General features: G+C 40.3%; 2 protein-coding genes across 2 annotated transcripts in view; one reads left to right on the forward strand and one right to left on the reverse strand.

Annotated features, from left to right (window-relative positions):
* The window catches only part of CD96 (CD96 molecule), a 92,581-nt gene that overhangs the window by 52,876 nt on the left and 15,383 nt on the right, over positions 1-24,322 (reverse strand). Inside the window, 2 exon segments of the mRNA XM_006155148.3 lie at positions 11,429-11,484; positions 13,594-13,801. Coding sequence (XP_006155210.1) covers positions 11,429-11,484; positions 13,594-13,801 — 264 coding nt within the window.
* ZBED2 (zinc finger BED-type containing 2) lies at positions 4,191-6,504 on the forward strand. Its single transcript, XM_006155147.2, has 2 exons — positions 4,191-4,266; positions 4,501-6,504. Exon 2 carries the CDS (start codon positions 5,364-5,366, stop codon positions 6,015-6,017), a length of 654 nt encoding a protein of 217 aa, XP_006155209.1. The 5' UTR covers positions 4,191-4,266; positions 4,501-5,363; the 3' UTR covers positions 6,018-6,504.

Genomic DNA, 24,322 nt, shown 5'->3' on the forward strand with positions numbered 1-24,322 from the left:
ATGGGAGATTGCATTTTGTGTGCTGTGATGATTCTTATGGAAGGAATGTAAATTGAGTTACAAAAAAAAAGTTTCAGAAAAAAAATATATCTATTCAATGACTGCAGTAGGATATGTAGCCCCAGCTAGGTGCTACTTTATAGGATGTGTAAAGTTAGACTTGAGTTCATGGAAATGTGTATGTCACCTGTGTTTGCTATGATGGTATTTGGATTGACTAGGGTCTTTGGTGATTCAATAAAATGTGGGGGGAAACAGTATAGAAAGCAAACATAGATACCAGAGACAGTGGGGGAGGAGAATGGGAGATGGCAGAGGGTAAGAGATAGGGAATCAAGGATGGGAGAGATAGGGAATCAAGGATGGGGGGAAAAAAAGCTAAGCATACAGAAAACAAGAAATGGAAGATCATCTGCTGACAATAACATGTTTGTTGATGTGCTTGATTGAGACAATATACAGTGTACTCTGGATGGAAAATCTCATTTTGTATGTTGTAATGATGTACAGTGAATGAATGCAAATAAATAAATTGAAATGAAAAAATTTTAAAAAAGAAAATATTAACTATTGTACTGATAAAAAAAACTTTTAAAGCCATTGGCTTTAATAATTTATTTGTATTATTATTATTTTAGAAAGATTTTTGCAATAGGACACATGCACTCGCCAGAGAGACAGAAAGTGAGAAATCACCCCACAGGAAGGATAGTCATGCCACAATCCCTTCTCCTCCATTTCACTCTTGGGATTTTGGGCACACACGCACACACGCCTAGCATGAGTATAAGTCACCAGGTTGGGGACTTGAACAACTGTTGACTATGTGGGAGGCCAGCGGCATAACCATTATGCCATCTAGTGATTTAATTGTATTAAATCCAATGCTTTTAATCATTCTCGTGGTCCGATGCATTCATCTTCTGTTAAAGCATCAAAAGATGGGATGGGGGACCAGCAGTTAGCTCAATGGCTATGTCGCTGGATTCCCATGTAGTCGACTGCAGTTTGTGTCCTGGACCCAGTGGCTTAAAACACACCAGATGCGTGTGTGTGCATGCCCAAGATCCAGAGAGGAGAATGGAGGAGAAGGGATTGCAGCATGGCCAACCCCCCTGGGGGATGATTTCTCGCTTTCTGTCTCTCTGTCTCTCTCTGTCTTTCTGGTGAGCGCACATGCTCTATAGCAAAAACCTCTCCAAAAAAAAAGAAGGTGATGGTAATATCAGGAACAGTAGGACTATTATTTACAAGGGCAGCTGGTTCACTGAAGAAATCACTTAACAGCTTCTAAGAAATGTTGAAAAGATTTGACTCTCATGGATTCTCTGAATCCAGTTTTTGTTTGTTTGTTTGTTTTTGTTTTTGTTTTTTAGAGAGATTTTTGCTATAGGGTGCATGCACTAGCTGGACAGACAGAGAGAGACAGAGAGACAGAAAGCGAGAAATCATCCCCCAGGGGGGTTGGCCATGCTGCAATCCCTTTTCCTTCATTCTCCTCTTGGGATTTTGGGCATGCATACACACATGCCCAGTGTGAGTTTTAAACCACTGGGTATGGAACTTGAACCATAGTTGACTATGTGGGATTCCAGCAATGTAACCATTATGACATCTGCTGGTCCTTGAATCCAGATTTTAAGGATTGATTTAGATTTCAAATATTCTATACTATTGCCAGATTCTATGTTACTAGATTTTGTTTAAAAATATGGTTTTTGTCCTAAAACTCCTGCCAGTCTCTAAGATTGAAAAGCCACAGGCTAAAGTAGTTTTGCTCGAGTCAAACATCTTAGAAAATGTCAAGCATTTATAGTTTTGCTGAGCAAGCAAGGCTGTCTTTATTTGGAAACTTTTACTTGGCTCAAATGAGCAAGAAGAACAACTTGTTAAAAATAGTCAATGTGCACAAGAGTATATGTGCATTAACACATGTGCATGCATGCACACACCCACACATACATGTTACTTAAGTGAGAAATCAAAAATCATTCATTTGCTAATTATGTGACTGTTGGATCGAGAGACAAGCCAAATTATTTCTTTTCCCAGCACATTATTCTCAGTACATGTGAAATAAGTGAGTAATACCACAAAGAATTATGTAGTAAGTGCTAAGAAGTATTCAGACAGTTTTGTAGAACTATAAAGAAAAGTGAAATCTGGGAAAACTTAGGGAATAGTGACAAATTTTGTTGACGGCGAGAGATGGGCCTGGATTCTTCAGATGATCTATGTTGGAAAGTAGTGGGGAATTTATGAAAATGGATGGATGGATGGGCTCCTTAGTAAAGCTTCTTGAGGCCCAGGTGTGAGTTGGGGACATCGCCCTTTCTGAAAACAGAGGGAAGCCAGTGGATAGCTGGAGCATTCATGAGTTTGATAAGACAGACAAAATTAATTCAGGTCTGATTTTTAAGATAGATCATTTCTTTATTTCTCCAGATGAAATGCTGAAATGGTGACCTGTAAGCTAACCTACATTTATCTTGCCTAAGTTTGTACAGTACCTCTCCAAAGAATTGCTCATTGGAATCATTTTTAAAACATTTAGCTTGTTTTTTGATAATTTTTAAAAGCATTTTTTATAGATTTTGCTGTAGGGCATGTGCACTCACCAGAGAGAGAGAGAGAGAGAGAGAGAGAGACAGAGAGACAGAAAGTGAGGAATCACACTCTAGGGGCAAGGATATGCCACTCACCCTTCTCCTCCATTCTCTTCTTGGGATTTTGGGCATGCACGCACATGCACCCTGTGTGAGTTTTAAGTTGCTGGGTCCAAGACTCGAACCACAGTTGACTAGTTGACTACATGGGAGTCCAGCAATGGAACTATTATGCCATCTGCTGGTCCCAACATTTAGTTTTTTAATTAACTAACTAATTAATTAATGTTGTGGTCAATATAAAGACTATGGCAGATTTTATTTTCTCACAAAATGTCAAAGAATAATAAAGAATAACAAAGTTGGCACTGGATTTGGAATGTAGGAAGTTGAAAACATTTAGCTTTTTAGTCTAGAAAGGGAAATCTTAAAAAAAAAAAGTTTCCCTGGTATTTACCAACTCCTCATTCCTACTTAGAATCTTTCTTCTCCCTCTTTTACCCTCTTTTAAACTTGTAATATCTACGTCTTCTGCTTTTCCGCAACTATTTTAAATTCTATGACACAATGATTTTTCTTATTGACAGCTTCTTTCATATATTCCTATGACATCTGGGTAAGTTTTCCCTCCAAAATTTAAATATACACATATTTAATGTTAATAATACATATATGTCAAAATATGTTTTTAATGGAGTCAGCAGGTGGCATGGTGGTTGAGGTGCTAGACTCCCGTATGGTTAACCCCAGTTCTAATCCTAGACCAAGCAGCTTTAAAATCATGCCAGGTACATGCGTGCGTGTGCCCAAAAATCCCAGGAGGTGAATGGAGGAGAAAAGATTGTGGTGACCATCCTACCTAGAGGGTGATTTCTCACTTTCTCTGTCACTGTGTCCCTTTTTCTCTCCACAAAGTACACACACCCTATGGCAAAAACAAAACAAAACACAAACAAAAGCTTGAAAAAAATATTTTTACTTAAGCTGTGATGACCTCTTTATGTCCAAGAGCAGAAGCTAATAGTATTTTGCTTCTCCAAGTCTAGTTACATAATAAAAAGCATCCCAAACCTGTTTCTCAACTTGCCATATTTCTCTGCATTTTAGGGATTTTCTTTTATTTAATCTTCCTTTTTTTTTTTTTTTTGCAAATTCTTTGGCTTGTCTCTGACTGTATTTACATCAGCCATGATTGCCAAACCAAAAATTGGAACTCATAATCTGAAAGTTGCACAAAGTGCCTGAAGACACGAGTGTCCTTGAGGCATATGGTTGCTCTGCCTATATTTCATCCTTGCCCCCACTTGTATATCTTTCTTCACTTCAAAGACCCAATGATCTAGTTATTGGAAATAGAGCTGGGACTTGTAGGTGCTTGACGTACTTTTTTGCAGCATAATATTTGCCAGAAACTATTTTTTTTTTTTTTTGGCATGGAGAAGGCAGAGAAATGGTTTGCATTCAAGTCTACCTGTTTCAGAAAAACCTGATGGGCAGAGACACACCCATTTGGAAGCAAAGCTCCCTGGGAAGTGGGAGGAAACTGGAACTAGAGGTGACCTTATCTTGAGGGTAGGAGTCAGTAGCCACCCAAGGTGTGCAGGAGCACAGTCATTCTGCACCAGAGAGACTGGAGACAGGTCCAGGGCCCTGTGTGCCTGTAAGTACCTAATTGTGGTTGCGGGGGGGGGGAGGATTTCCTTACCATTCAGGGTTGCAAAGATTGATAATTGAAACCCTCATTCTTTCAAGAAGTAATTTGGGAAAGGAAGAGAAGTCAGGCTGTTTTTAAAGTGCAATACAAGTTTCTGTTTATTTATTTATCTTTACAATGGGGTAAATAAGTCAAACCTCTAAAGTGAGATGCTTCAGGAAGGTCTTATTGGCTTTGCAGAGGATCGTGCAGGGCAAGTGGAGTACGGTGAGGTGCTTGCCGAAGACAGCCAGACAACACCACTTCCATGGAGATGTGCTCTACCTATCTGTGCATGCCAGCTCCTTTTGCTGAAAACAGCAAGGCCTGCCCTTTGGATTTCTTAGAATCTTAACCTAAGAGGAACCTTACAAGAGACAAACTTACCTCACACTGGGAACTTTATTACTCAAAACCTGGCAGGCTCTGCAAACTTTGGACTTCTATCTGCAACAGTCCTTGGGAAACACGATTCTCTCCTACATCAGCATCTGTGCCTGCTTTTACCTGCTCTGAAGAAGAGCCGGGGAGGTCGCAGGCCTGAGAGTCCTGAACAACCTAAACCCTGTGGCTATTCCTCTTGCTTTCAAACATTTTATAGCTAATAAGGAACATAGAGACAGTGGGAGTAACCAGGAGGAGGGTCCAGAAAAAAAATCTGAACTTTTCAGTATTCTAAAGTACTCATGGTGGTGGTCGATGCACAGAACATTGACTTCACTGAAGAGCTTTGCAATTGTTAGACAGAAAGTCTTTGCTATAGAACCAAAATGTTTTGTCTTTCTGGCCCAGGCAAGGAGGGATTAGTAAGTATCTGGGGCATGGAGAGAATGCATTCATAGGCTGTCTTGCTAATAAATGACTCATTACTGACCCTCCAGTGAAGCAGAAAAGAGGAAACATCATACCACCCAGGTGTGGCCAGACTTTGGTCATTATTGTGAATCCCCAAGAGCTACCACAGTTCCTTCCCAAATCCATATTTAATCTTGTGGGTGGCTCAACAGAAACTTTTGGCTCACATCTAGGCACAAAATAAAGAAAGCCATAGAAGAGGAGACAGGATGAGGCGGGGAGAGGAGGAAGAGGGGGGAACCAGGATGAAGACAAAAGGGGACTCAGAGATGAAGGAGGAGGAGGAGATCAGTGAGACGGGAGAACTGGTTGGTCCTTTTGTGAGTGCTGTGCCCATCCCAATGCCCCACAACAAGGGGACCCGGTTTTCAGAGGCCTGGGAGTTTTTCCATCTGGCTCCTGCTCGTGCTGGGCATCACCCCAACCAATATGCCACCTGCCGCCTGTGTGGCAAGCAGGTGAGCCGTGGTCCTGGGGTCAACGTGGGCACTACAGCCCTGTGGAAGCATCTGAAAAGCATGCACAGAGAGGAGCTGGAGAAGAGTGGCCATAGCCAGGCAGGGCAGCGCCAGGACCCAAGACCCCAAATGCCCCAGCTCTCCATGGGCATTGAGGGTGACTGGGGCAGGCTCCTGGAGCAGGTGGGCACCTTGGCTTTATGGGCCAGCCAGAGAGAAAAGGAAGTGCTCAGGAGGGAGAGGGCAGTGGAATGGAGGGAGAGGGCTGTGGAAAGGAAGGAGCGAGCCTTAGAGGAGGTGGAAAGGGCCATCCTGGAGATGAAATGGAAGGTGAGGGCCGAGAAGGAAGCATGGCCTCAGGAGAAAGACCTGCCTGCAGCAGCCCATCCCTTTCATTTTGTTTAAATTTGTTTTCAGACTAGGAATCTACTTTAGACTCACAACTAAGAGCCATTTTAGTTCTAGCACAAATACAAAGCCAAGTAGTTTAGTGGGATTTTGATTTTAGAGAAAAACTGCAGAGTAGGAGTTGATCTCAGCAGGTGGGAGTTGAGCACCAAATGCTGATCTGGGGTGTTCCAGCGCTGTGCTGACCCATGACCAAGCTTCAAATCTTATTAACTAGAGATAAATGCTGCTTAACATCCTAGCTCTGTGAGCTGTTTCAGGGCGGAATGTACCAGCCCATGAGTACCATTTAATAAAAACAATTGGGTTTATGCCTAGCTGGTGAAGGTAAAGGTTTTAATGAGTGAGGCATTTCTGGTGGCCAGTATGTGCCTGTGTGACCGGCTCACCCTCAGAGACTCCCCCACAAGCAGAGCTTCAGTTTCCTGGATTTTCTTTCTTTTCCTTTTTCTTTTTTTCTTTTTCTTTTTTTAGAAGTTTTTGCTATAAGGTACGTGCGCTTGCCAGAAAGACAGAGAAAGACAGAGACAGAAAGCGAAAAATCACCCTCCAGGGGGGATGGGCATGGCACCACAATCCCTTCTCCTCCATTCTCCTCTCAGGATCTTGGGCACACATGCACATGTGCCCTGTGTGAGTTTAAGCTGCCGGGTCCAGGACTCGAACCACGGTCGACTACATGGGAGTCCAGTGACATAGCCAATACACTAACTGCTGGTCCCAGTTTCCTGAATTTTCTGTGTGTAGAGGTGGCAATTTGAAACCTGGATGCAAAGCTTATTCTGTGTGATCCCTGAGCCCTTCCAATGCACATCATTCCCTGTTGTTGAAGCACTGTACCATCTGCTTATATTAAAATGGTTTCATCTGTCTGAGTCCTGTGAATCTTTTCAATGATCTGATACTTCAACTAACTCATATGCAACTGGCAAAGAGAAAATTAGAGTTTCAACTCATTTGCTTCAAATATTACTAATAGACAATATAAAAATTTACTCACAAATATTTAAAATTATAATCTAACTTTATATAAAGGTCTGTCCGGGAAGAATTTAGTGAGGAAAAGATGAAGAAAACTCAGAAAGAAAAAGAAGATAGAGGACTGGGGGCCAACAGGTGGTGGCCTGGATGTTAAGGCACTGGACTTCCACATAGTCAATTGCAGTTTGGGTCCAGGACCTGGTGACTTGAAAATCATGCTGAGCACGTGTGCACGTGTGCCCAGGGTTCTGGGAGGAGAATAGAGGAGAAGGAACTGAGGCATGGCCATCCTTCCTGGGGGGTGATTTCTCACTTTCTCTCCCTCTCTCTCTCTCTCTGGTGAGAATACATTCCCTATGGTGAAAAAAAATTTTTTTAAAAAGAAAGAAGATACAAGCCCTAAACAGTGGGGCAGCAGTAAAATGTAACTCTGCAGAGCGGACCCACATGAGAAGGTGCCAGGTTAGTGCCCAGAGACCTTCCTGACTCTGCTGAAGACACATGTGCCCACGATCCAGGACAGGTTGAGGCTGGCGTGGATCATGGAGTTGGGATCTTATTGGAGTTCTGTCACTCTGCCTCTACCTCTTCACTCATGGAATAAATAAGTAAACTTAGTAACAAAATACAGAGATGGGATGAGTAAAAAAAAAAAAAAAACAACAACAACAAAGAGCAGAAAGAAAAGTAGAAAGACAAAAAGAGGGAACCAGCAGTTAGCGTAATGGCTATGACGCTGGACTCCCACGTAGTCGACCGCGGTTCGAGTCCCGGACCCGGTGGCTTAAAACTCACACCGGGCGCGTGTGCGTGCGTGCCCAAGATCCCAAGAGGAGAATGGAGGAGAAGGGATTGCAGCATGACCATCTCCACTGGGGGGTGATTTCTCACTTTCTGTCTCTATGTCTCTCTCTGTCTTTCTGGTGAGCGAATGCGCCCTATAGCAAAAACCTCTCCAAAAAAAAAGAAAGACAGAAAAAGAAATGAAGAAATGCCAAGAGACCATGGCTGGGTGAGTGAAGGGCAGAGAATATCTTCTTAGGCCCTGAGGTCAGTTTTAATAAGTTGCTTTTGTTTTATGCCTATAGACTAGTCATCCATTTGAACAGCAGGCTTTAGATTTTACTTGCACCTCGGAAATGCTAACTGCATACCAATCCGTTGTTCTCTGATTAAAAGAAAAAAAAATCAACTTTAAATGTTCAGAGATGCTTTGAAAAAAGTTCCTTTTTTCCCTAACAGTCCATAGGGAGAGAAAAATTTCCTGGGTTGCTAAGGATATGTCTAGAAAGAGAACAAAATCAAACTGAAAACTACCCTTGCCCTTTGTACCAGAGTTGGCCATTTGGAAAAATTCTAGGATCATTCTATTTTTCAGTTTATTTTTAATTTATGCTATTAATGATATTGTGCTCATGTATGTACACACAAGACAGACAGAGAAGCCCCTCCATGGGGTCTAGTCATGCCATGACCTCCTTTCTCCAGACCCCCTACTCTTCAATTTCTTGGACATGCATAAGAAGGAATGGGGGCAGGAGGAGGGGTTGAACTCACTTAGACCTATGGCTTCCAGCACTGCAGTTGACTAAGCCAGAAATTGCACTTCCTAGGCTGGACCATAGAACTTATTTACATTTTTAACTAAGTTAGGAATGGGGATTGGGAGCAAGAGAACTAGGGAAGACAAGAGGAGGGAGACAGTATCCTATTATCTCATGGATAGCCCAAGTATTTTATGGGCACCGATCTCCCCACAAGCAGAAGAAATCATGGTGAAAACAATGGTATCTTGCCTCCTTCTGTCCTCACCTCTTGGCTCAATAGTACTGCTTCTTGGACTCAGCATGCACCCCTAAGAGCCAGACCTGTCTTTCCTGTGAACTGTGAACTGTGTGTGGAACAAACAGAAGTCCAAACACTAGTCTTATGAAACATCCAGGCCACACTGCCGTCGGGTACTGATCATTTTTCTAGAAATCTCACTGATACTAAAGATTTCACTTTCTATGTGATTTCCCTGCAGGGCCCTCTCCGTCTGCGGTGAAAGCTTGGGTGCTCACCAGTGCAAATGATGGTGACTGCTGAGTGTCAAGGGGCTGGACTCTCAGAGCCAGAACCTTACCGTGCCACAAAATATGCTGGAAAAATAAGAGGCTTTTATAATGAATCTAAAATGCATATACATTTGAGATGGGGCCTAATAAAGTCAGAGTCCACAAGTGTTTGACCTTTGTGAAACCAAAACCAAGTAAACACAAGAGTTGCTTTGTACAAAAAGTTCCTGGAGCTCTTCTGAATGAGCCACAGCATGGTTTTCAGATTATGGTATCTGTTTATACGGTAGCCTCTCTTCCTGAGACATCTTAGCCCCAAACTACTTGTCTTTGCTGTTTCATGACAGTAGTTTTCTTCAGATTTTTCCCCCTAAATGTTGTCCAAGATAGTAAAGGTAGAGTGTGGAAAGAGCTCATGGAGATGATTGAGCTAAAGCATAAAGCACAAGAATTAAAGAGAAACATATGAAGTTTATGGAAAGACTGCACTGCTGATTAAACTGCAGTTTTCATGCATTTCTCTTGTGCCTTCTTGTGCTACATCATCAGCTGTAGGCTGAGAAACTCTTTGAAGCAGCATCTTTTCCTTAAATGCAAAGAGCTGCATGTGGAGGAGCCTTAGATTTAATGCTCAGCAGCAGGAGTGCAGCTGAGTGCTACAATGGGGCGAAGTCCTGCCCTCAATAAATGATGTCCACAAGTCTGGACAGCATCATTGTTAGAATAATTCGAGGTCTTTCCAGTTTTACAGAAAATCTAAATTAGCCATCAACTTTGTAAGTTTAAGAACACTGAAAGACACAGTTCACACGGAGCAAGTCACCAATAGGTTTGACACTGAGGGCTGCTAATATATTGAGCATGTAGCACAGAGTAGGCATACAATATAGACAGTTGGCTTAATTACTTTCTAGGGAATGAAAGGTGTGGGGAGGATTTCACCATTACCAAACACTTGTGTTCGTACATGGTAAGACGTTGCATGCATTGCTCTGGGGAGGACAGAATCATTGATGAGGAAGTCAAGAAATAGGTCCTAGGGACTGAGGTTAGTAAGTGATAGAAGATAATTCAAACTTAGTCCTATCAGCGTCTCTATGCTCTGTTTTCCTTTTTCCATTATCCTACATGTCTCTTATAATCAGCTACAAGTAGATTTATAAATGAAAGTGTAGAGGCAGGTATGGGTGAAAGAGAGAAGGTAAATGACAAATAGTCGGCAGGGAGGAAATACTCCTAGGACATTATCTATGTGTAGCATACTCTATTACTACGGATAAATTTAATTCTCCCGAGAACCCTGTGAAGTATTTATTTACTATCCAAGTTTTCGATGTAGTGGAGGTGTGCAGAGGTTAATTACATAATGTAACTTGCAAGCGGTTGAATTAGGGCTTGACATTTGTGCTATCTGACCCAGAAGCATGATTTCCTTTCATTATCCATTCTTCCTGGATATGAGCATGCTAAATACGCAGCCCAGTTCTGACTTCTGTTAGTGACTCAACCAGTCTTTTAGATGTTCTAGGCCCCAATTTCACAGGTGCTCTACCTATTTCAGATGCTTGTTGGGAGAACTACAAGATAAAAGTAAGTGAGAGGACTTTTAAAGAGATAATAGCTTATTAAAATTACAGCAGAGATTATAAGCATATTAGAGTGAAGAGTCGCTAATGTTTTGGCAAGAGCTTAAAAGATCCATAGACAAGCCATGTCCTGTAGCCGATTGCATGGCATTGAAAGGAATTATTCACAAATTCCCCAGGAAAGAAAGTTCTCTGGTTTTCCGAGTCAGTAACGAGGCATGCGTGAGTGAAAAAGAAGAGCTATGATGGCATATAAGGCAAATTCCTTTTTTAAAATTGGAATTATTGCATCCGATTTATGGCGCTACTTTCCTTTTTTCTCCTTGCCATTTCTCAATATCCAAGGCTTTGAAGGGGTATAGAAGAGCACATTTCTTCTCATTACCTCAAAATAAAAATTACGGGAATGTGGGAAGAGAAAACAGATTAATATAAATTAAATGTCAGCTGAGTAAAATCTCATTCGTATACCAGGATTCACAGTTCTTTCTACCCTAGTTTTCCCTCACTATCCATCTCAGTTTTTAGTAAATTGAAACTTAAACACTATATCTTTCCAGGAAATGTAAAAACTAAGGATGCAGATCACATATTCTAAGAGCCCTAAGTTTGGAAGTAAAAATTCCCATTTGATTTCCAGAATCAGTTCAACTTCCTTTCATCCCCAACAGCAGTTAATTGGCTTAGGACTGTGGAGTGAGTTCCTTTGAGAGAATAGCCCGGGCAGCCTAACACACCTTGACATGTGACACTATAGATTTTAAAACATTTTAATATGACTCACCTCTCCCAAGACATCCATGGAGCTATTTTCCACAATCATGGAGATTTCTGGCTTAGCTTAAAGGCAAACAAAACACAGTTAGTGACAGTGAATGTCATCCAAGTTAGCTGTTGGTATGGTGTGTGGGGTGTGTGTATTTGAAAGAAAGAGAGAGAGAGAGAGAGAGAGAGAGAGAGAAGTACATCATTCATCAAATATTTATTAAATGCTCAGCATGTGGCTGGCAGTTCTTGCTAAATGCCTAGGAAACAAAGGTGAATGAATCATATTTACCATCCTCAATAAATCTATATTTTTAATGGAAATACAAATAAATAAATTAGAAGTTATGATACACTGAGATAAGTACAATTTTTGAGAACATGTAGGATCTGAAGAAAGCTTTTAAGCAATGCCTCTAACCCAACCTCAAAGGGTAAGAGGAGGCTTTTGGAAGATGCAGTATGTAACTGATACTCGAATGATGATCATAGTGAGTCAAAAAGTAAAATTGGGAATGAAGAGGAGTGTTGGGTGGTGAAGAAAAGAGAAGTGTTTTACATGTCCAAAGACCTAGAAACAAAGTGATAAAGTATCATTTTTAGACCCCTGAAGAGGACCAGAAAAACATTTGATACTTGTTTAGTTGCTTGGCACTAGAAAATATCAGGGACTGTTTCAATGATTATAGCTGTCCTGATGGTGCTTTAGAAGCGTTTTATCCATCTCTACATCTTGAGCACTTAATAGTACTCAGCACAAAGTAGATCAAGTATTAATACATCATGTTGTTCTGTAGTGGTTTCAAGTCCCTGAGCATAGCAGACAAAGCCTTCTATGAGCCAGTGAGAAGAATATTAAGAACCCTGTCACAGCTGCTGTTAATTCCTGCTACATCCACTTGGCATTTATTCCTACATACTGAAGACCTCTTACTGGGCACCCCTATGTCTCTCTGCTTAAGTGTTTATTGGGATTATGGGATCACACTCAGCCCACAAGTAGGACAACTGGAAGGTCCAGAGGTTAATGGTGATGAAAGACGAGGCACTAGTGGATAAATACACAAGCTTTCTTGCTCGTCAGTCTGGATAATTCTATGTGTGTCCTGTGCTGTCTCCTGGAGTCTCCCAATGAGACTGAGCTCTAAGCCCCAGTGGCAACTGGCCTAATAATATATGCTTTACTACAATCCTTCCCTTTCTTGTCTCGCTTTCCCTTTTTTCTTCTGACTTTTTCCAGCATGACCTTCCAAATAAATTAACTTAAGTCAAATCCTTGCATCTGTGCTTTCTTTCATGGGAACACAAACCAAGCTGCAACCCTGGAACACTAATGGGAGAGGGGTATTTGTGGCAGACAAACAGCAGTAGACTAAAGGACCTGAAAGAAAGAATAATGACTAAAAGTTGTAGGGATGGTAGAGAGATAGGTTCTTTTTGAGATACAGGGCAATCAGATTTAGACATTAAAAGGGGGAAGGGTAGGTGAGTGATAGATGGGTGATTCCCTGCTAAGGAAGGAAAAGACAAAGAGGCAGGAAGTAGCTAGGGAGCTGAGGTAGCCTCTAGTCCCTGGTCTATCTGAGAATGAAGAGCCCAATAATGAAGTATTGTTTGGGAAGAAGAAATAAGCTGGGTTTATGACATACAGATGGGCTCTGTAATACATTTGAGTATTTATTTCATGGTTTTCATGGCACTTTTTGCTTGTTTTATATGAGTTCTTACAAGAGGTATTATACTTCTGTGCCAGGGTCATTTTAATATACACTTGGAAGATACCAACAAAGAGGTCAAAGCCTGTATGTGGTTCTATCCAAAGACAACTTACCTGGTTCATTTACTAAATAGGAAAGCCAGGAAACAGGGAGAGGGGAAATCTAATTCTATGAATAAACAAGCAGAGCCATATTTTTAAGTAGCTACAAATGGTGATATTGATAAAAAAGATAAAATCTGTTCTCAACCCTAACAAATACTGTTTAGGCTCCATAAGGAACCTGATTATCAGGGTCAATTATTACTTAACCCATTCCTAAGGAGCGATAGAGAGAGAGAAAAGGGGAGAGAGAAAATGAGAAAGCAAGCTGCCAAGTCTGGGACTTGACCCATGGTTGGCCATGTGGGGGTCCAGTGCCCTTAACCACCTCTCCATCTGCTGGACCCCAGATCAAAAACTCTTACCAAAAACCTTGACTGTGGTGGAGCTCCTCAACATTTTGTCGGGCCCGACTCTAGCATGGCAAGAGAACTTCTGGCCATCATCATGAATTTGGACTGGAGAGAGTTGGAGTCCGTAGTCGGCACCTAGCTTGACTCTGTCTTTGAATAAAGTGGAATTGCTGATGCGGTGATCTTGAGTGATAAGTGTTTCTTGAGTCCCATTCTCTTCCTGGTGAGAAAAAATAGTTACCAGTTATTGAGCACTCAATGGTGCCAGCTTTGGATTATGTGTCTCATAAGCATTAACTCATTTATTCCTTATAAAATAGAAAGTATGAAGAATTTAAATGAAGAGGTATTTAATATGTCACCCGAGAAACTATCGTTATACTCGACTTTCAGTTGTCAATTATAAAGTCATCACCCTCTCCTATATGAATAAAAATGTGGAGTTTTTCTGACTAGACTTTACCTTTCATAATCTTCCATAAACTGCATATTTGGTGTGGTATTTGGGGGGTGTTATGGGAGAGTTATTGGAAGATTCTAATTTTCATTTAGAAAGTTCTGGCATCTTAATGCTAAGATGTGCTGAGAGGACTGTAAGTTTTGCTTATTAACTCTTCGCTTGAACTAGGTGACTCCAGCTATCCTCTCTTCTCAAGATGCCTTTAGAGAAAGCCCTAGTTCAGCTCTTCTCAAATCCTCGACTAGGAAGAGGTGAAAGGCACAGAGGACACAGAATTTAAGGAAACACTTGCTCTCGGGGTCTTGCAAGTGAAGGGTCAGCACCTGGGAATGAGAACTTTCCTCATTTTTGTGAGCCAGGCACCTCCTTGCCTCCTTACCTCAGCCAGATTCTGGTTCTAACCCTTATGCTCTGATTCCAGTGTTTGTGCTTGCTTCAAAGAGGACACATGAAGAGTAGGCTGAAAACGCTCATCTGAATTGTGAAGATCGGAGTTTATCTGACACTCTTGTTTCCTCTATTCCATGTCCTTTTTTGTGTCTGTGAAAAAAGCTCCTATTAGGGAACCAGCAGTTAGCGTAAAGGCTATGTCGCTGGGCTCCCATGTAGTCGACCATGGTTTGCATCCCGGACCCAGTGGCTTAAAACTCACGCCGGGCGCGTGTGCGTGCATGCCCAAGATCCCGAGAGGAGAATGGAGGAGAAGGGATTGCGGCATGGCCATCCCCTCTGGGGGGTGATTGCTTGCTTTCTGTCTCTATGTCTCTCTCTGTCTGTCTGGCGAGCGCATGTGCCCTATAGCGAAAAAACCTCTCAAAAAAAAAAAAAAAAACTCCTATTATTCTTGCCCTACTTAGACCTTCCATGGAGAAGACCTCTAGGGTGTCAAAGTGATGGTCAATGTGAGTAGATGCGCTGACTCGGGGTCCAGTGAGGAGGAGACTCTGGAGGCCTAAGAATAGAGGAAGGGCTAAGTCTTTGTTATAGCTTCTTACTATAACTCAATATTTTCAATTGAGCTGCTTTTAAAACATTCTATTGCACAAGCTCCTCCTCCAGAGATTCTTATTCATTCAGTCAGGAGGAAAGTCCAAGCTGGGGCTTATTGTGAAGGTTCTCAGGGGAGACTAGTCTGAGAACCACTGGTCTAACTCTAAACAATGGCTGGACCATTGTGTGTAGGTGTTAGAGAAATGGAGGAAACTAAAGCAAAAAATGGAGAGCAGAAATGTATTCAGTGGGCACAAGTCAGAAAGTTAAGAAAATTAAGATCTCTAGTTTATAACCCAGTGGATTTGGGGTGGAAGAAATAAAAGTCAGGTAAGTGAGTACATCCAAGTATGGGCAGAAACAGTGCAACACCAAGGCAGACTTCTTAGATAGTTTAATCATGTAGACATTTCCAGAATATACTTACCAGAAACTCTCACAATTCTCTAGCTGAGTATGGCTAGAATTGGTATCTGTCTCATGTACAGATAATGCCTGAGAAGATACCCTGCTAAAGTCTTACCCCTGAAGCAACAAAATTACTTTATGCTCTCATAAAGATGGACCTAACAGTCTATGTTACTGTCTTCCTAAAGAAGAAGAGTACTAAAAAAAAATCAAAGGAGGAAAGATTATACTCCAGAGACAGGAGACACAAAAGGAATTCTAATCTCCATTTAGAAGGTTCTGACATCTCAATGTGAAGACATGTTGAGGGACTCTAACAGTTTTGCATATTATTCCTTCACTTGAACATAACTGTAGCTATCCTCTCTCCTATTTAGCTCTTCTCAGAGCCTGAACTAGGAACAGGCGAAAAAGGCAGGTAGCAAGAGCAGAAGCTGATCTGTAGGCCAATAATTAAGAAACAGTCTCCCCCTGCAGGCCCTTAAGTACACCTGGATTTGTTCTAGACTTGCTTTACGCAAAGACTATTGTAAGGATTTTGTATTTTAAAATGCTTCTTGATCATTTATTATGTGATTCATTATTTGGAACACTTTCATTTATCACTTCGTTGTGGGAAGAAGGGCAGTCACAGGCTTGGGTTGGAGTGTACTGAGTAAAACTTTGATATTTCTTGTTTTGTATTAGGGTGTGACAAGCCCAGAGGGTTTACTTGATACAGATATCACCCCCCACCCCCACTTACGCAAAGACTTATTTTTTTTGGGGGGGGGACAATCTACAGTTGCAGTGGGAGGGGTATGTTCCGTCAGGGGCGCAAAGCTGGTGTTTAATTGCTAAGTGCCCTGTTACCCACAACATAAGGAGAACCTGAGATATTCTAGAGTCTCCAGTTATAAAGAGGGCTACAGTAAGAATCTGCACAGAAATGGTTGCCTTTTAAGAGCAAATGGGAGGAGAGGTGGAAAAACTAGCACACAGGGCCAGCAGGTGGCATGGTGGTTAGGGGCACTGGACTCTCACATGGCCGACTATGGTTCGAGTCAGGACCTGGAGGCTTGCTTCCTCTCTCTCTCTCTCTCTCTCTCTCTCTCTTGCTCTGTTCCTCTTTGAGCAAATTAATATAGATAAAATTAAATGAAGTAAATCTTTGAAAAAAAGAAAAACTAGCACAGGCAAACAATAAAATGCCTAGAATTGGGAGGAAAATTATTCAAATAATATGCTATGACCACCATTAAAATGTTCTATTCTTACATTTATTAAGTACCTACAAGGCTCTAGTGAGATGTTTTTCAAGTCTTATCTTATTTATTCCTTATGGCCACCAGGAATAAATTGAGGTTAAGAAATTTGCTCAAAGTTCACATGAAGTAAAGATATTTAAGTTATAGATTCAAAAAGGAAGGTTGCTTGAAACCAGGGGCAAATACACTCATAGACAATATTTATTAATAAAATAAAACCATAAAAATTAAATAAACAAAATAAAATAGCTCTCTGGAATATCTGAAATGAGAAATTTATAGAGAAATGACTGAAAACTGTAAGCCTTTATATAAGTTGTAGGTGGCAGAGGTATGGGTGAGTTGCTGGTTGAAAGTGGCTTTTTTTTTTAATATTGACTCACCCTCAGTGATAAGTGTCATAGAGCATATCTCAACTCCTACCTGGTAATAATTATCTTAGGTGACCTGGTCTTCAGGAAACAGACTGGTAGAAGTTCCTGTACAAAGCCTTTATCTTTACCTGTTTTTTTTTTTTTTTCTTTTCCTATTGATCACAAAAACATTACCCACTTTAAAAAGTATTATTAAGTATTTTGAAAACTTCATGGATTCATACTGTGGTATATCTTTACATTATAGGGGGACTATATTATATATTTAACTATTTAATACATATAATACACCTACTCCACTTCTGACAATGTATGTTGAGTAACACAAGTCCACTACCTCCAGTCCCATCTATGATCAACATGTTACTTTATAAATATGACTGTGTGGGATAAACTGAAGAATTAGGAAGATCCATTACTATGGTTTGAATGCTTTTGTCCCTTCTGAAAATCATGTTGAAACCTAATCCTGACAATGCTGGAAGGTAGGGCTTTATAGAAGATGTTTAGGTCATGAGGGTTCTGCCCAAGTCAATGAATTAATGCTGTTAAAAAGAGTTCACAGGAGTGGGCTCTCTTTTTTCCACTTTTCTGCCATTTGAGGACACAGTGTTCTTCCTCTCTGGAGGACACAGCATTTAAGGTGCCATCTTGGAGAGAGACCAAATGCTAACCTGCTTGTACCTTGATTTTGGATTTCCAAGCTTCTATAACTGTGAGAGAATACATTTTTGTTCTTTATAAATTACCCAGTCTCAGGTATTCTGTTATACAATAGTTACACAAAATGGACTAACACACATGTTTATGTAATTATCAATCTATTCTCCCACTACTGTCAACTCTTTTTTTTTTTTTTTTTCAAGAGAGTTATTTTTGCTACAGGATGCATGCACCCACTGGAGAGACTAAGACACAAAAAGAAAGAAATCCCCCCCCCCCCCAGGAAGATGGCCATGATGCATTCCTTTCTCCATTTTCCTCCCAGGATCTTGAGTATGTACACATACAAGCCCTCTGTTTCAAGCCACCAAATCTGGGACTCGAACCATGGTCAGCCATGTGGGAATCCAGTGTTGTTACCAATAAGCCATTTGCTGGTCCCACTACTGTCAACTCTTATATACCCATCCTTGGAAGACTCAGTGGAACCACAGACTGATTGGAAAATAGTGTTCCTGGAATGATATACATATAAAAAGTTCTCAAAGCAAAACAAACAAAAAAGCTTGCCTTTATTGAAAATTTTAATATTTTATCATGGATTTTACCTGAATTTTGATTTTTGAAGAATTTATGATAAAATATAATTTCTGCTTTATTTGGCACTACCTAAAAAAAAAGAGTTTTTTTTTTTTTTTCCATATGGCACAGAGATAGAGACAGCGAAAGGGAAAGCGAGAAATCACCCGACACCCCCAACAGAGGGGGACAGTCATGCATAATCCTTTCTCCTCCATTTTCCTCTCAGGATTCTGGGTACGTGCACAAATGTGCCTGGCATGATTTTCAAGCTGCTGGACCTGGGACTCGAATCCCATTTAGTCATGTGGGAATCCAGCGTTAACCACCATGGCACCTGCTGACCCCAGTGCTACCTTAAATTTTCCCTCAAGGGTTAAGGGCCTTACTCCCTCACCCTAATACAAGCCTTTAGATCAAATGGTAGAGCCAGGATTTGAAGCAATTTCCCTCCAAAGTCATGCTGTTAATGACATACACTGTCACAAAAGTAGTAGAAGAAAGCAGTCCTTGGCTCTTCTATTTACTGTCTATATGAGAATACTAACAAAATCACTAGATAAAACAATATAAAAATCAGGAAGACCACAGAAGAGAAGCAAATGCACAATTAAATTGCATATAGGAGTTGGATAAAGTAATGAGCATGATGAGAGTTGAGTGGAATCGATAAAAAGTTCTCAAAGCAAAACAAACAAAAAAGCTTGCCTTTATTGAAAATTTTAATATTTTATCATGGATTTTACCTGAATTTTGATTTTTGAAGAATTTATGATAAAATATAATTTCTGCTTTATTTGGCACTACCTAAAAAAAAAGAGTTTTTTTTTTTTTTTCCATATGGCACAGAGATAGAGACAGCGAAAGGGAAAGCGAGAAATCACCCGACACCCCCAACAGAGGGGGACAGTCATGCATAATCCTTTCTCCTCCATTTTCCTCTCAGGATTCTGGGTACGTGCACAAATGTGCCTGGCATGATTTTCAAGCTGCTGGACCTGGGACTCGAATCCCATTTAGTCATGTGGGAATCCAGCGTTAACCACCATGGCACCTGCTGACCCCAGTGCTACCTTAAATTTTCCCTCAAGGGTTAAGGGCCTTACTCCCTCACCCTAATACAAGCCTTTAGATCAAATGGTAGAGCCAGGATTTGAAGCAATTTCCCTCCAAAGTCATGCTGTTAATGACATACACTGTCACAAAAGTAGTAGAAGAAAGCAGTCCTTGGCTCTTCTATTTACTGTCTATATGAGAATACTAACAAAATCACTAGATAAAACAATATAAAAATCAGGAAGACCACAGAAGAGAAGCAAATGCACAATTAAATTGCATATAGGAGTTGGATAAAGTAATGAGCATGATGAGAGTTGAGTGGAATCGTATTGAATCATGGAAAACTGCTATTACATGCTCCTAGAGACCTGGCAGATCTTAAAATAATTCACTGAGGCTTTTGTATTTGTATATTGACATCGAAAGTTTCAGTCTAGAAGAGGAACCTTTGTACTATTTGATTTAATGATGTTATCTCATCTCAGGGTGGGCCAAGCTCCCCGGAGCCAGATCCATGTCAGGATTGGCTATTTTGATGGTAGCACATGACAGGTGCTGAGTGTACAGAGCTCATTCAAGAACTGCTGTGAACTGTATTGATTGCTGCTTCTTTATCTTCACACTGCCTCCGCTTAATCTCCATCCACTCAATGCTGTCGAAACAGACTCTTGCATAGCTCCCCACATCTATTTGCTAGAGCACCCCATTTTTCTAATCACTGCTATTGGTCATCAACACTTTCTAGTTTGACTAGCACTTCATTTTTGATTTGTAAAGTCAAATGGGGTTGGATGTCATCAGTTAAGAAGTGACAGTTTTGCTTTCGGAATAGTGAGGCTTCTCATAGCATAGGAAACCAACATTGCTTATGGTTCTGCTTCACTTTTTTGTTTCACTGTAAAATAGCACAAATATTAAATAAAAGCATAGTGAAAAAAAAAGCTTAAATAGGATTTAGTAATGTGTGTCTATCACTAATATTTCACTATTTTAATTTGAAATATTCCTGTTTTCTCTGTGATTTTTTAAAGAGAATAATTATGATTTTTTTCCTGTCTGATTTTGGGAACAGACATTCCCTCACTATCTTTCCCCATCTGCAGTAACAGCTCCTACTTTATGTGTCCAGGGGACCTTGTATAGTATATATCTGTCTTTTGCCAACCAACAGTTCTTGAATTATCCAGCTGAAATAACCTTTTCTAAGATGCCTTCCCAGGTCCATTTAGTCAGAATCAAACTATCTTTCTCCTATGCTGCCATTTTTGTGTTGTTATTAAATGTGTATCTCAAGGTGGAAAATATATCCAATACGGTTTCATATTTCTGCAGGACCTAGCACTTGAAACGGATTCACATATGTTTATTGGACTGAATTAAAATGTACACAGTGGGAGATCAGGATGATAGTTTGGAATGAAAACAGAATATTAGAATGTATTTAGAAGCTCCCTGATGGCCATACATTTGTGGGGAAAGCGTCATTTGTCCTTAACCTACCAACTGCATCCCATCTAAACATATATACCCTATCATTCTTATGTAGCACACCCACATTCGCAGGAAGCCCAGTTTCAGGAGAAATGGTAACTCTGTGTGTTTAGTCACTTAGCTCTCATGGTGGATCAATATTAGGTACACTATTTGCACCTAATAACTATTTCAGTTCAGTCACAATCCTGAAATACAAAGAATCTGATCTGTTAACACATTTAACACAGCCTTAGGATGGGGTCAGGTACAGAGAGTATGTCTCTCCCTCTCTCTCTCTGTGTGTGTGTGTGTGTGTGTGTGTGTTGGAGAGAGAGAGAGAAAGACTGAGATTCCTAACAATAACCTTTCCCAAGAAGGTCATGACCAAATTATTTGATTTTATAGCACTCTCTATATAAGAATACATGAGTTTTGTTTTCCAATGACCTAGATAATTTTAGTTTGTGAAATTATTTCCAGAAATTAACAAAGAATTTGTGGCGTAGGGTTTTGCAGCTTCCTGGAGTTACTGAGTTTGGTAGAGTAGGTATCTGGCCCCTGAGCTCATCTTGATCATCTCTATTTTTAAAACTTTTTCTAAAAGCCTCATTATGCCAGGTTTATAGGAATAATAGATTTATCAGTATGACTACTGTTTATTTAATAAGAGATTAAGCCCTAGCACAGAAAAAGGGGTTATTCATGTTCTCTGCAGACATGGCAGTGGTGAAAGGAAGAGGGGCAGTTTATTCCCTAGTACGAGGACATTAGACCGTTTCATGTCAGACTTGCTGAATCCCACAGCCAATGTGGGGCATGAATGCAAATTAGAGGAGAAAATAGATTGCAGCGTTTTAAGAGGAAATGTACAGTCAGAATTCAGTCAGTGCATTCGCCACCACAATATTCCCTTTGAAGAGAGCCTTCTTCTCCAAAGATCACTCAAATGATCTGTATCATGACGCTGTCTTTAGAGTGATGGTGTGGCTTGAACTTCTAGTAAATGTTTACGACTAACTTTCTCACTGTGTGACCTTAGATGCCCCTTCCCTAGCTCTCATTTATCCCAAATGCCTTGACAGGATCCAAAGATAATGCTTTTATAGACTTCTTGGTTTCTTTGAAGGAAACTACTCGATAAAGAATGCCTTATCTGTTGCTTAATCTAATGCTTAATGAGCTGCCACTCATTAACCAAACAACATGAAGGTAGTGGTCCTCAATTTAATAGGAGGACAATGAACACGATTGTGGGGAAAAGGGACCGACAGAAGCAAATACACTAAGTCATTTGGCAAGTACGTACTGAGTGTCCGTGTTCTAAGTACTATTCTAGTTGCTAAGGATTTTCAAAGTGATCGATACAGTTTTTTGCTCTGGAGAAGTTGACTCACATAAAAGACAGAGGCTGAAAGCTTCCCATTTGCTGAACAAAACAGATTATGTACCCGTGAGTGAAATTAAGAACCTTACAGATAAACTTACCAGCTAGCAAAATCTCTACAGTAAAGCTTTATTAAACTGATTCCCATGGATAATGAATTTGTTATCATTAGGAGAGACTGTCCATCCTTAGTGGTAGAAAACACTGAAAATGTAGAGAAGGTATAAACAGAGCTTTGCCATGACCACCATGTTTACTGTAGCAGGTTTCCGCCCTTCTGAAATCATCTCTACTTTTTAAGCTTTTTCTAAGACCTACAGTGTATCATTTTGTTAAGAACAATTGGCTTGTACTAATGATAGGCATAATGCCTGAGAAACCTTACATTTTGGAGACTAAATAAGGAAAAACTATTTTATGAAGGATAGTACAGAAACATTGTAGATTTTAGAACAGTTTGGGAAAGTCATTTCAGAATGTATTTTTATTTTCCCATTACTGATCATCCAACAAATATCTAGACAGTTAAAAACTAGGTTGTATTGCACGTGACCTATAGCAAAAGTCTCTCTGAGGGAAAAAAGAAAAGGGTGTATTTGGGACCAGCAGTTAGCGTAATGGCTATGTTGCTGGACTCCCACGTAGTCGACTGCGGTTCGAGTCCTGGACCCGGTGGCTTAAACTCACACCGGGCACATGTGCGTGCATGCCCAAGATCCCGAGAGGAGAATGGAGGAGAAGGGATTGCGGAGTGGCCATCCCCCCGGGGGGTGATTTCTCGCTTCCTGTCTCTATGTCTCTCTCTCTGTCTTTCTGGTGAGCGCACATACCCTATAGCAAAAACCTCTCCAAAAAGAAAAAAAAAGAAAAGGGTGTATTTAAAGTGTTCATGCAAGTCAGTTATTTTGAATTTTGTATATCACCAGAGAAATCTATATATATGTAAAGCTTAATTTCTGAGACGATCCAAAAAAATCTAGGTAACTTTAATCAATCGCATGAATCACAGTACTTCCTAAACTGTAGGAGCCACTCTATTTATGTAGATTTATGGAATTTTGAGAGGATTTTTGAATCCTGTGTTTTCATTTTGAGGAAAATCTGAAAATTAATCTAATTATATTATGGGTCTTATTATGTGATTATTGAATCAAGTTTGTAATTATCTTGGTGCTAGTAGTTTCTTGTTACCTGTTTTAAGAGTTCCAGAGGTTTATTACAATGCATTGCTTAATAGTTGGTTTCCATTTGGTAGGTTTGCATTAAAGTTGAAATGATATGACTCTCATTGATGATTTACTCGAGTTGATTTTTATTAACTCTTATGAGGTGAAACTCTAGTACTTCCCATTTGAAAGATATTTTAAATTACTACTAATTTTGTTTTCAACTTCAATTTAGATCTTAAAAATAAAAATGTCGGGACCAGCAGTTAGCGTAATGGCTATGTTGCTGGACTCCCATGTATTCGACCGCAGTTCGCGTCCTGGACCTGGTGGCTTAAACTCACGCCAGGCGCATGCGTGTGCGTGCCCAAGATCCCAAGAAAATAATGGAGGAGAAGGGATTGCGGTGTGGCCATTCCCCCTGGGAGGTGATTTCTCGCTTTCTATCTCTCTGTGTCTGCCTGTCTGGCGAGCGCACGTGCCCTATAGCAAAAACCTCTCCCCCCAAAAAAAATAAAATAAAATAAAATAAAATGTCACAGTTTGGCAGAATAATGTCGCAGACTAACAATAACACAACAGAGGCAGATGAAGTAGGTGTATGATATACTGAAGCTAAGGAACAGACCGAATTAAAGTATGAATCTGTATAGGTGAAGGCCTGGATACATGAATTTTACAATATTTGAAGAAGAGGAAAATAGTGAGAAAATCTGGTCAACACGCAGGATATAATGTGCAACGTTATAGTTAACCAACCATTACTAGCTAAGGGAATACTCAGGTATCTTTAAGGTGATAATTTTAAAATATTATATTTTAATATATTATTTCAATATACATATTTCATAATTTAATATAAATGTTTCATAATTTAATATTTTAATATAAAATGTTGTTTTCAGGGTGCTCCAGTAATTTGTCCCATCAAGATAAC

The sequence above is a fragment of the Tupaia chinensis genome, unplaced genomic scaffold, assembly GCF_000334495.1.
Source record: "Tupaia chinensis unplaced genomic scaffold, TupChi_1.0 Scaffold000437_1, whole genome shotgun sequence".
NCBI classification, from domain to species: domain Eukaryota; kingdom Metazoa; phylum Chordata; class Mammalia; order Scandentia; family Tupaiidae; genus Tupaia; species Tupaia belangeri.

Coding starts and splice junctions, on each gene's coding strand:
- ZBED2 (XM_006155147.2), top strand. CDS start 5,364: ATGAGGCGGGGAGAGGAGGAAGAGGGGGGAACCAGGATGAAGACAAAA.